General features: G+C 35.2%; 4 protein-coding genes across 4 annotated transcripts in view; 1 reads left to right on the forward strand and 3 right to left on the reverse strand.

Moving 5' to 3' along the window:
• LOC113401560 (pseudouridine-5'-phosphatase-like) overlaps positions 1 to 13,407 on the reverse strand; it is a 159,434-nt gene that overhangs the window by 105,128 nt on the left and 40,899 nt on the right. The window lies entirely within an intron of this gene.
• Positions 540 to 2,434, forward strand: LOC113401658 (outer dynein arm-docking complex subunit 4-like). Its single transcript, XM_026641652.2, has one exon. The coding sequence runs from the start codon at positions 620 to 622 to the stop codon at positions 2,399 to 2,401; it is 1,782 nt and encodes a 593-aa protein (XP_026497437.1). The 5' UTR covers positions 540 to 619; the 3' UTR covers positions 2,402 to 2,434.
• LOC113401621 (larval cuticle protein A2B-like) lies at positions 6,093 to 8,436 on the reverse strand. Its single transcript, XM_026641597.2, has 2 exons — positions 8,306 to 8,436; positions 6,093 to 6,620 (listed from the first exon to the last, which is right to left on the reverse strand). Exons 1-2 carry the CDS (start codon positions 8,315 to 8,317, stop codon positions 6,201 to 6,203), a joined length of 432 nt encoding a protein of 143 aa, XP_026497382.1. The 5' UTR covers positions 8,318 to 8,436; the 3' UTR covers positions 6,093 to 6,200.
• Positions 11,584 to 13,041, reverse strand: LOC113401673 (cuticle protein 19.8-like). Its single transcript, XM_026641670.2, has 2 exons — positions 12,905 to 13,041; positions 11,584 to 12,595 (listed from the first exon to the last, which is right to left on the reverse strand). Exons 1-2 carry the CDS (start codon positions 12,914 to 12,916, stop codon positions 11,663 to 11,665), a joined length of 945 nt encoding a protein of 314 aa, XP_026497455.1. The 5' UTR covers positions 12,917 to 13,041; the 3' UTR covers positions 11,584 to 11,662.

The raw sequence follows: 13,407 nt of genomic DNA on the forward strand, positions 1-13,407 counted from the left end.
ATATTGAGTGATTTATGTAACTTTTTTTTTACTAATTGGCTGCAAAACTTAAAACGGAATCGAATGACTTTTAGTCAGACTAGTACAAAGTTACTGAGTTTTCCGTCAAGTAATTCTCAGTAACATCGGAGTTAGAAAAGCGCTCCTGATCTTATTCGGGTCGTAATGGCGATTTTAAGGATGGTTATTATTTTTTACATTGTCGACGTGTGTTCGATGTGGGCGATGATGACTACTTACCCTCAGGGGACCCATTTGCCCGTGCAAGTAACTATTTTATAAAAAACAAAAAAAAAATGGCAGACCGTTAATATATTTCGTTTACATATATGTACAATATACTTACAACAAAATATTTTAAAACAAAATATAAATAAATTTCTTAAATATAGTATAATATATTGTTAATATTAATCACAAATAATAACTAGAAATCTAGTTTAGTCACGTTTCAAAAATGAAATTCAACACTCTATAGAGGTTAAATTATATTCTATCATTTTCTGAATTCTAAAAAAAACATAATGTGACGCAATTTTGTCACTCCCGAAATTTTATTAATATTAAATTTATATTTGTAATTTTAATAGCTTAAGCAAAAGGTAAGCTATTGTTTAATATGGAGGAAAAACAACTTTACGGTGCTATAACGGTATATCGTGAAAGAGGTGCATATTTAAGAAGATTAGAACAATTTGAAAAGGCCAAGGCATCCTACGATGAAGCTTACAAAAGTTCTCCTGATGATGTACGTATGCTTACTGGGCGTAGTCAGGTATGTGCGGATGCTGTCCGACCCGTTCAAGCATATGCCGATGCAGAACTTGCTCTTAAATTGGAACCGGGAAATATGAATGCCCGAAACATGCAGTGTCGAGCATTGTATACAATGTCAGATTTCGAACGATCTGTTGTGATGAATTATAGAGGTGCAAGATGTAGACGTCAACCACCTTATTTTATAGAGGGTATTAATCAAGGTGTTGAAACAATTCAGGACTGTATCGGTGTTAACGCTGGTAACGTCATGTTAGAATTCTTACCTTTGATAAAACAAAATGAAGCTACTCGTATTGATGAAGATGAACCTCAAAAGCCCCTTCATATATCGAGAATCCCTAGACCAAAAAAAAAACGAAAGCTTACTCAACTAGAGGCACGAAAAAATTTAACATTAGCTCGCGTTTTAGCTATGAAATATTTAGGACCTATGGCTTACGATAAGTTTTTTTTACGGGAACTAACTGAAGATCAACGATTAAAATCCGCAAATGCAGGGGGAAGTATAGAATTAAAAGACATTGTTAAAGAAGCTTTACGATCTCTCAGTGAACGGCAAGACATGTTGCGAGCTCAGCGACCTTATTATACAGTAAAATTAGCCGAAAAGGCAGAATCAAAACATCAAAATAAGTACAAAGAATCAGTTTTAACTAAAGAACGTGAAGTTGGAGCTCGAACTGCTGAAAGACTTCTTAAACAGATTGAAAAATGTATGCGTGAGAATCGTGTTATGGATTTGATAGCACAAGCAGAACGCATGCAAATGTTTCTTGATAGTAAGACTCCGCGTACATTACCCGATAAAGACTTGTATACGGATCGGTTATATCGCGCCGTTGGAGAAGGATATTTATCCCAGCATCGCTTATCATACACCCTCAGTGAACGTGGTAATCGTCGTCGTATTGCTTTCTTAATGGGTTTGCCTGTTGGTCGTCCAACCTCATTCGATTCAGTCATGGCAAACTATCCTTATAAATTTATTGATATCAAACAAGCTACAGCTAAAGTAATAGCAACATTAGAAATGTGTGAAAATTCTACTATGAAATGCTGGTTAATGTACGAATTAGCTCGCCTTTTATGTACTCAAAAAAATTATGCTCTTGCTAAGTTTTATGCCAAGCGCTGCCAACGGGAAGCTCAAGAAATAAGTAACGTCACATGGTGGTTAAATGGTTGTTTTGTTCTAATGAGCGGTGATATGCAACAAGGAAATTCAAATGAAGTACGAATACAAGTTGAGGAAGCGTACGAATTTTCAAAGAAAATGCAGGATCCAGAACGCGTGCAAGCATTTTTATGTAAATGTGCTGAAATGGCAGCGGAAACAATGAGTGCAGACGAAAGAAAGGCAATAGTACAACGTGAAAGACAGATTGTAAGTGTAATGGATGAGAAACAACGAGTTGAAACACAAGTCCTTTTCAAACGAATGTCAATAGTTCCCCCTGGAAGACGGTTTTCCGTTTTACCTCGCAAACCAGAGCCTGGTGAAGCTCGAGCTGAACGTAAACGTCGTTGCCAGAGAGGATTGTCAGTAATACCCGGCCCAGAACGGGCTTTACCAGCTCCACCAAAATCTGGGACCCTAGGCTTTCAAATATTTGATATATAATTTTTATGAATATTGTTTTTGCGAAAGATGGAATCTAAACTGTAATATAATATTTTGTTTTTGTACCAAATATAATAAAAAATATTTGTAAATAGTTTTATGTATTTTTTTACTTATTTAAATTATGGCATTTTGTAACTATATAATTTAATGGTTGTATAATGTAAATTATCGCAAATAATAACCCCTATTACCTCCTAACGGGAATACGTCCAATTACCAATAACCCTTTATATACATACATTTGGTCGCACACATTTGAACATGCACAATTTTTACACTGTTACGCTATTCTTAGGATTAAAAAGCTTTTCTGCAATCCTACTCCGGGCTCTATCAGAGAGAGTCCTTGGCCTTGGCTCTAATATCGCGTTTGTGTATAAATGTCTTGTGGCTGTACTCCAGGATGGCTTTTGTGAGACACCCACCCCCCTCGGCCGATGAATCTGCCGATGGCGTCGTCACCGTCGTCCGTAAACAAAATCACTACAGATTGCCACAACTGCATGAGGAACACTTTCGCGAATACGGAGCCTCACATTCTTTGACTGGACTATGATAACGTCGCCTTAGGTCTGTCCTGAGATTCGTGAATGGTCGTGACGCCTGACCCTTCACCTTCACCCTAAAAAATTTAAATGTTAGACAGTATCATGATAAACATTCCTCCTTCCTGCTTCCTCATTTTTTTTAACCTATTTAACAGTCTTATCTTTAGCTGTGTTAAATATATTATAACGTAATAGATTGTGTGCCACACACAGCCATACGATTATAAGGGTTGAATATTTTTTACTTCGGTAAATTATGACTTGGAATAATATACATATATACTCTTCTTTACTATTATACTTTCTATGGAAGCAGAAAATTTAATTTGAATTTATACACAATATTATATTTTCGCCAACAAAAATCAACTCATTAAACTACCTTAAATGCTATTTTAGTAATATAGTTGTCTCAATAGGCAAATCAAACTGCTAAGTATGAATCGTGATCTTCTTATATATTCGTGTTGTTCTACACGAGCAACCGAAAGGACGTCATAGTTCTGGTCCGGTGATTGAACCCGCAGTAAGCTTTTGACTTTCGCTTTTAATTGAAGCTCAGGCATGGTCACGATGTCCACAGAAATGCGGTCATCTGATCTCCTTATTTTTCTTTAGACAAGGACAGCCAAATTAAAAAAAGAAAAAGTTACTATGTCTTATTAAATTTCATAATAAATTACACTTTACTTGGTGGTTGGGCTTTGTGCAAGCCCGTCTGGGTAGGTACCACCCACTCATCAGATATTCTACCGCCAAATAACAGTACTCTGTATTCTTGTGTTCCGATTAGAAGGGTGAGTGAGCCAGTGTAATCACAGGCACAAGGGACATAACATCTTAGTTCCCAAGGTTGGTGGCGCATAGGTGATGTAAGGAATGGTTAATATTTCTTATAGCGCCTTTGTCTATGGGCGGTGGTGACCACTTACCATCAGGTGGCCCATATGCTCGTCCGCCAACAAATGCCATAAAAAAACTATTTTTACAAATAATAATAAATTTGAAAACATCATTACTTCAAATATTTACAAGTAAGATAAATATACAAAATACAGTATAGCCAAGTTACAGTTGCACAGTTGTAGTGTATGCTTGGCAGATGGGCAGCTGGGCTTCTAGGCATATTGACAGACAGATATATTACACTATTGATTTTTCATGTACTTTATTTATATTTATAAGATAATTTCTACTCCTATATATGCTGTATGAATTGTTACTTCGTGTTTATCCTCTTTTGAAAAGAACCTAAGACTTTGAGATCTATAGCCTAAAAAGCATCAAGAGCTAGCCACTATACTAGCACCCTTTCCCTGTCCTGTTAGCTATTTCAAGTCCAATTAGTTGTATTCAAGTGAATTATGCGCTAATGCATTTTTAAATCGTCAATATTTTCACTCTACCACCTCCGCAGACTCCAGAAAGAAGAAACGGCATGAAACTCCCCTAGTAACTCTTTTCAAATAACCAGATTTACAATGATTTTAGTAGATAGATAGGACCCAAGCCTAAATCCAGGACATTGATTTTTTTTTATTTTTATCTGATAGGTGACAAATGAGCAGGAGGCTCACCTGATGGAAAGTGACTACCACCGCCCATGGACATCTGAAACACCGGGGGGCCCGCAGATCCGTTGCCGGCCTTTAAGGAAGGAGTACGTTGAACCTGTTAATTAGCCCTTCATTTACCCGCCTAGCTTTTTACTAAGTACCGACTAACCTGAACTACATTCTGCTACTTCAATTTCCGTTCATAGAATAAGTAAATCAAATTTCTGATTTTGTCTAATGTAAAACGTGTTTGACAACTTTATCAACTTTTTAATCAAAAGTCATTTGGTTAACGTATGTTTTTAAATGCAAATATATTTACTAACATTTACCTCACGTTAATAATACATTCACTGAGAAGACTATGCCATATCTTATTTTTTGACATAGGTTTGCGGGCGAGCAAATGAGCCACCTTCTGATATATGGTCACCACTGCCATTTACATTGATGTTATGTCCTATGTACTGTAGATACTCACTCTTTAAACTGAAAAAAGACAATACTAAATATTGCAGCTTGACGGTAGAATTTATGATGAGTACCCACTCATTTTTTCATTCATCATTACTTATCCAGACGGGCTTGCATAAAGCCCTACCCATCTGTAGTATTTCAAATGTCCCTTTTTAAATGTTTTTAAAACACATGGCCATTCTCTTTGATTTATAACTTTTGTATAATTTTATTTACAAAGTCAATTATAAAATTACGATGGAAACCATTACTAAATTATTGATGCTATTAATTTATTTATTAAAATATATTTATTTTTGCTTTTGAATATTATTATCAATCTACGTATAAATGTTGACCGCGTGGAGTCTATCCCGCATTAGATCACCGAGGTGGATTAAGACAACGACATTTATGCTGTTACTTTTACAGTAACGAACTCAAGTGAAATCATAATTTGCGTAATTGAATTATTAAATAAAGCGCTACGTGAGTGAATCTATGTCACATAATACAACTAAAATGTCAACGTCCCACAGAGATCAATCAATCTAGAGATAAATCAAACAATGTTGATTTATTATTATTATTTATTGATCAGCCCAGACTGCTTTAAAATATATTTAGGTACATTTGAGCTTTCCAAGCTAAAAATACAGTTTATGATCGTTATTAAAAAAAAACTTAATAAATATATACATATATGTATATATATTTGAGTGATATAATAATAAAAAGAAACAATAAAATTTATTTTTTGTTTTTTATATTAAAAATCTTAGTTCAAAAATCTTGAAGCAACGTTAGAAAAACACTTATATAGAAATTTTCAAAGTATGATATTTTATTGACACATCGTTGATTGTGGTTCGATTCCAGCATTCGATGTCGTTTTTAAAGCTGAAAAGGGATTATATTACAATAAAATATAAAAACGTGGAGATCATATGAGAAATAACCTACCTAATATTTTTTCACAAATCTTCGATATTTAAATAGGTAAGCGGGAAGTTAATAAAATTTGAAGCCCGCAATTGAGAAGCTTCCAATGAGTATATAGCACAAGTCTATTTGTATGCTCAACTACTTAAATATTTTATAGTGTAATGTAAATTAGAATTACATAAACAAAAAAAATATATGTATTCAATTCATTTATTATTATAAATAACAATTATAAAAGCCTTATTCATTAATAGGTATATACAGCAACACAACAAAATTGTATTTATTCATCTAAAAGTAATAGGGTAGTCGTGGCGCGAAGACGGGTGCAGGGGCAGGAGCGTACAAAGGTGCTCTCGCTAATACTGGAGCAGGAGCTACTGGAGCGGGAGCAAGAAGTGGAGCCGGAGCGATGACTTTAGCGGGTGCGGCGACTACAAGAGGTTCACGGCGGACGACAGCATTAAAACCGTTAATAGGATCAGCAGCATAATCAACAATTCTTCTAGTACCATCGGGATCGACAACGGAGTAGGAACCAGTAACGACGTCACCATTCCTTTGTTCCTGGTGCCCCTTATAGTCGCCGCTGATGGAGTCTTGAACATCGTAGCCGTAGGAGTATTGCGGGAATGGGTCAACACGTGCTACTGGTACTGGAGCAACAACGCTGGCCGAGGCCACGCCTACCATACAGATGAATAGTACAATCTAGAAATAAAAATATTTATATTAGCATCTTTTAAATTTAACCTTTTAAACAAATCTTAAAACTGATTAATTATTTTGTATATATGTACTTGTTATATCTATAAGTCAATTAAACAGAATGCTACCAGCAACGTAAAGACAATGAGCTATAGCTTATTTCGGTTACGCAACGCGTGGATACACCGAAGAATTTGTATGCACGAATGGTATAGCGAACTGAATACAAACATGATACGGCTTGCAACACGTTCCTGTTAGAAAGAAAGGGTCGATTTTCGTAATTATTTACGCCTGGAATAATAATTAATATATTTTAAGGAAGTGCGACCATATATTTGGCTATAATCTACTTATATCTTAAATAAAGCCATTTGGAAAGCCTAATACACTAAATTGATGATTAGTTCTTACACAAAAATGTCATTATATCGAATGTACGTTAAAAAGTTACAATTTTACACAAGGGAGAAAAATAGAATGAAATGTTTTTGATAAATAGAGCTAATTGGGAACATGTTTTCAGTGATATATTAATCTTTCCAGGTAAAATACAAAAATAACATTGTTGAGTAAGTACCCTGGACCCCGCAGTTTTGTTAAGTACCCTGGACGTATCCGCTTTGTTTGGTCACGCAACTTTGTTAGATATTTTAGGCAGAAACGAAAGTGTCACTCAAGGAAGGCAGTGCAATGACGCAAATAGTCCAGAAATGGTGCATTGGTCAATCGCGATTCGCGAGGCACACGTCGTTCGTGTCGGCTGCTTTCCAAATTGTACGATAAAAGGCACGATTGAATGATAACACGTTGTTAACACGTACTTCTGAAAGCCAGCTTTAGGTCGAGGTCGCGATTAGTTTTATTATAGTCTACGATAAATTTTCTATGGAATTTACTATAGAATTCGAAGAGCAGCGTCATTACATAAAAAATCATTTCGTATCTTTTGCAATGTTATAAAGCGACTTATCACTCGTGACTTATCATGTCGCATATCAATTTCTGACATTTCACGATCATGTCCTACTGAGTTTTGAGTTTGTTTTTTACAGAACACTGTTGTTTTATATATATTACAAAGGATTTAAATAAACGCATAAATCGTCTGGTGATATATTAATTATTTAGCATAATAAAAACGAATAGATCAAAATGAAAATAAATTATATTCAAGCAGCCTCTTCCAAGTATTTTCAATTCGTCATTTTACAAGATTGAATGAAAAACTATTATCGGCTTCGAATTTTGATTTTAACAACAAAAACCGCAGGGAACTCAATAGATACTCTTTTTCTCATAATATGGTGAATATGAAATGTAATTGTGTAATAATCCTTAAATCATCTCATAATTGGTTCAAAACGTCAACAATTTTTTCTACGGAATTTAAGAGAAATATTATAAATAAATGTTTAAAACAATTTAATAACAAGACTAAGGAAATCGTAATTTTGATTTCTTTGCGATAAAACTATAGAGTACCTCAATATTTAATAATGCCAATCAAAGTTAACGTTAGTATTGTTGTACAGAACAATTCACATTTCTTTATTTTAAGTAAGGTGGGTAATAAATATTAAATATTAATGATAATATATGTGAAAAATTATATATGAATTTTCTTTTTATATAAATCGTCGATATTATTATGTAACAAAAATATATTAAAAATATTTTTCTCTTACCTTGCTGTTCATGGTTGTTTGCTTAGGGGAGGATGTGCAGTGTCTGAAGTTGAACTGTGCCTACCCTCGGGCAACACCGCGTTATATATACAATACTGCGTAACGAGGAACGTGAGCACAATACAGGTGGCTCATTGAAGAAAGTTACACCTGCAATACTCTGTTACGCTTTATAAAATACTTTCTTCATATAGAGCACGCGTGGACTGGAATATAAGTCAGCCTTACAACAACAGTCCAAGCTAAAATATAAGTTATTAAAATTTGTATATATTAAATTACTGCATAAAATAACAAGATTATAGAGTCAACTAACGATGGAGATTTGAGATTTGGGCTGAGCGTTATTGGTGACTTTTAGCATGAATTGCATTAGTAAGATGTATATGTAAACGGGATACACTAATTTTTATAAATAACCAATTTAATATATATTTCGTTAATTCAATTACATTAATGCAGAATAGTATGGTTGGTAGCTAAATACCTACTTAGTTTGTAAAACGTTTTTTGTAAAATGATCACTTACTACGTTTTATGACAAACATTATTTTTATTTTACCATTGCTATGCATTGCTGTAAAATTAGACAAAACTGAAAATAATTTGGGCATAAGGAAGAGGCCTTAAAGACTTTTTTCCAAAATAAACTGACAAAGAGCAAACTTATAAATTCATGTTTGGTCTGATGAATACATTATTATATTTTTAATATTCTTAGGCTGGAAAACCATAAGATTTTACTTAAGTTGCCGCACGTGGCGCTAAATTCAAATTAGCAGCTATATTAATCCATTTAGTATATCCTCAAATCTACTCTTATATACCACCACCAGGTATGTAGGTAGGTACCAACCACTCATCAGATATTCAACCACCAAAACAGTAATAGTTAGTATTGTTGTGTTCTGTTTTGAAGGGTGAGTGAGCTAGTGTAACTACAGACAAGGTACATAACATCTATTAACATCATTACCTCCCTAGGTTGGTAGCGTATTGGTGTGATGTAAGGAATGGTTATTATTTCTTATAGTGCCAATGGCTATGCTATGGGCAATGTAGTGCGTGTATAAAAAATATAGAAAGTAATAAAAATGACCAATTTGAAAGTGCTCACTGTATACTTTACTATTTACTTGAATTAAAAGTTTAAAAGGTATATTTAAAATATAGTTATCTCTTTTCAAATTATCAAAAGCCGTTTTTGTACATTTACATTAGACGTATGTGTTATGTACACATATCTTAAAATGTAACTTATTTATTATAATGTAACTTTTTTTTATAAACCGCGTAGGCATGTGACTCCACTCCACCTGATAGTAGTAGAAACCAGACACGAAGACGGGCAGTACAGTCAGGAGAAATTAACTGCACTAGTCGCCCTAGCCATGCCGACCCGCGAGATACCTCTTCACACCTCGTTTGATGAAATCCAGGTTATAAGAGGAAGGGAACTAGTATGCTTGGTGGTATTTTGGCGGCACGACAAAGAAAAGAGTGGCCGAATTTCTTCGTGCGCGGTAGAATTGATACACATTTAGGCGGTGACATCGTGAGCCAGCACGCGTAGACTCGTAAATGAAAGGGGAAGCAGGAAATGGAGAGAATAATTCCTCAGAGCACCGAGACACTGTCGATAGAAAGCGCTCAGCGCCGCTGTCTCTCGACGCAAACGTAAAGGTTCGAGGGTGCTTGTGACCTTTACGTCGCCAATAATGCGGACCGTACGTCGCTGCAACCGATCCAAGACCTTCATTAAGTAATCAGCAGAGCCATTAATCAGTTTCTTAATTAATAATATTTTACCAACTTTAATAAAATAGAAACTAATACAAAACGCATTTGGAATTAAATTATTACACATAAAATAAGTGTTATAATTATTAATTAAATATTATTGTATTTATAAACATCGTTTTTTCCTTTTTAACAATCTAGCACTGACTGAGCGACAGAGAGGCACACATATTTTTGAACAGGTATTTATTACTTCCATAGCGTGAGCTAGTACATACTGGTTTATAAAAAAATATTTCTGAGTGAGAGAAAGACTTTTGAATATATCTGCTAGGAAGGCTGGAATTTATTAAAAAAATGTAGTAAATCCTTGATCTCTTAGTCTTTATTGGTTTACGTGGAACTAATTGGAAACCTAAGAATGAAGAAGGCGTGGGTAGATCACTCTACCCAATGCTTAGAATTTATAATAAATAATAATTAAGTAATAAACTAATTAGAGCAGATATTAAAAGCACTAAATGTAAATATCAGCTTGATAATAATGTTTATAAATATTTTTTGCGAATAATACATTATTTTAGAACAAATTTGTTTACCATAATAAAGGTCATAGTGAGCCAACCTTAAATGATAGACATATGCTGACGCGGATTTTTTTTTAGAACTTTGAAGAGGAACAATTCTGTCATACATATTTTTGCGAAACCTTAACTGTTTACGCAGCGCACGCAACGGAAGCTCTCAAAAGGAATATTTTTCCCCCATTTTTGCAACACTTTTCATTGATACTTGACCCCTTTTTGTCGTAGCCTGATGTTATATAGTCCAAAGCCTTTCTTGATAAATGGGCTTTCTATCACTAAAATATTTTTTTTAAATCAGACTGGTAGTTCTGTGATTAGCACATTCAACCAAACAAACTAAGAAACATTAAGCTTTATCATAATATGTATTACAATAAATTTTGTTATAAAATCTGATATTACACGTACGAACTCAGGACGGATGACAGCTAGTTAGTTTATCATAAATACTTCATAACAGTCTATCTAGTCGAATCGGTTATCCCCAGTCACATTAATTTACATTTAAACTTTTTCATTCTGGTTCAGACAAATATTTACATGATTTATTATTAAAACTATTATGAACAAATTCGCCCAATATCATATCAAATGTATCTATTGCACGGTTGGTTGTATTCTACTCCTTGTATAATAAATATTAAAAAATGTATGACAAAATGGCTTTACACGTATTGATAGTGGCTAGCTTATAAAGCTGCGTACTCCGAGGTAATGGGTTCGTTCCCGTATTTTTAGAATTAAAGATTTATATATAAAAATAAAACTAAATAGCCATTATTATATTAATATTCTAAAAATATTCTAATTAAAGAGAAAATATAACAATTTGCGAAAATTTATTTTAGTCGATATAATCATTAGCTGTGTATTTAATAATAAAAAAGGTAGTTCTCATAAAATAGAAGATTTGTTTTATGTAATTATGTGTTTGTGCGAAAAAAATACCAATTAGACAAAATAATAACTTTATTTATCTATGTACATATCAAGTCTTTGTAAAATAAGCCATCAAATTTTTGATTTTCTTTCAAGGATAACGATAACCAGCAGCAGTGGCTTCGACAATTTTCGCTGGTGCTGCGGGAGCTACTGCAGCAACAGGGGCAGTGGCAAGACGGGCAGGAGCCGCCGCTACAGGCGTGGCATATGCAGCTGGTACTGCAAATCTGGCTGGAGCGGCCGCTGTGTAGGCAGCGGCAACTGGAGCAGCCGCTGTGTAGGCAGCGGCAACTGGAGCAGCAGCTGTGTAAGCAGCGAATGGACCAGTAGCTGTATAGGATGCTGCAGTGTAAGCAGCGGGTAATGCAGTATACGCAGCCGCTACAGGGGCACTGTATGCAGAATAGCGGGCCACGAGAGGAGCGTTAGCATATCGGGCGTTCACGAAAGGAGCAGTAGGAGCAGCGTAGTACTGAGTTGCTGCCACAGGAGCAGCAGCATATCTTGCAAATACGGGTGCAGCTCTTAAAGGAGCTGCGACAGGTGCAGATATGGGAGCTACAGCATATCGGGCAGCAACGGGTGCAGCAGCGGCATAGGCGTAACGAGCAGCGACTACTGCAGGAGCAGGTTGAGCAACTACAGGTGCAGCAGCAATACGAGCCGGAACAACAGCTGGTTCGGCAACCACAGCAGGTGCTACGAGTGGTTCCTTGCGCACCACTGCATTAAATCCATTAATAGAGTCGGCAGAGTAATCAACAATGCGACGAGTACCGTCAGGTTCGACCAGTGAATATTGTCCTTGGACAAGGTCACCGTTACGTTGTTCTTGTTGGCTCTTGTAGTCTCCAGTAAGAGAGTCTGCTACATCATATCCAAATCTATATTGCGGTAAGGGATCGAATTCCTCTAGTCTTGCTGCAACGGCAGGAGCGGTATAGGCAACAGGAGCTGCCGCAATTGCTGCAGGCGCCACACTACCATAAGCCACAGCCACGAGGCAAGAGAAAACCATAAGCTAGAAAAGAGAAAAAAAAACGTTAATGTTCAATAAGGAAATTATAAATTTAATTCATATTATTACATGAAAATAGTGAGATATTAAAAGGAACTGTGATTCATAATAGCATTCAATTCCATGAGTCAAAAGTATCATGTGATACATATTATATGTTTCTTATTGGGACAAATATGATTATAGATTTTGTGACTAAAGTTATATTCGGAATTCCTTAAAGTAAAAAAATCCTATAATCGCTTCACTTTTTTTAACACTTTCACATACACTTTCTTGACACTTCACAAATAATCCTTATTAATTTCGTACCTTGAAGACCATTTTGGTTTGTTTTTGGTTTGCTGTGATATGAACAGGGATGCTAGAAGTTGTTAACTGTACCCAATGTTAGACACTAACGGCATTTTATAGCAAACCGTGCTATACTCTTGCCTCATCCTGGTGGCATCTCCAAATTTAAATATATTCAAGTACGCACGTACGAACCTGGTCGATGGGTTGGCTGGACAATGCCACGTAAACAAAGGCACTACTTGTGCAATTCGTCCGAAGCTGTGAAACATCGCGGTCACGCCAATTTTTCTTTCGACTCTATTAACTTCAGCTGTATTGCACGATTATCAAAAAATATTTTTGAAAACGGACCATTTAAAAAAAGAAATAACTATGGTGGACATATTATAGTCAATGGGAAAATAAAAGATATACCGATACATATTGATCCTTTATTTGTATTTAATGTTTCAATATTAATCGACACAAGGACATTTAATAAAATCGTAGTAAATCGGTGTTTGATATCGATATCAAAT

The sequence above is a fragment of the Vanessa tameamea genome, chromosome 20 (assembly GCF_037043105.1).
Source record: "Vanessa tameamea isolate UH-Manoa-2023 chromosome 20, ilVanTame1 primary haplotype, whole genome shotgun sequence".
NCBI lineage: Eukaryota > Metazoa > Arthropoda > Insecta > Lepidoptera > Nymphalidae > Vanessa > Vanessa tameamea.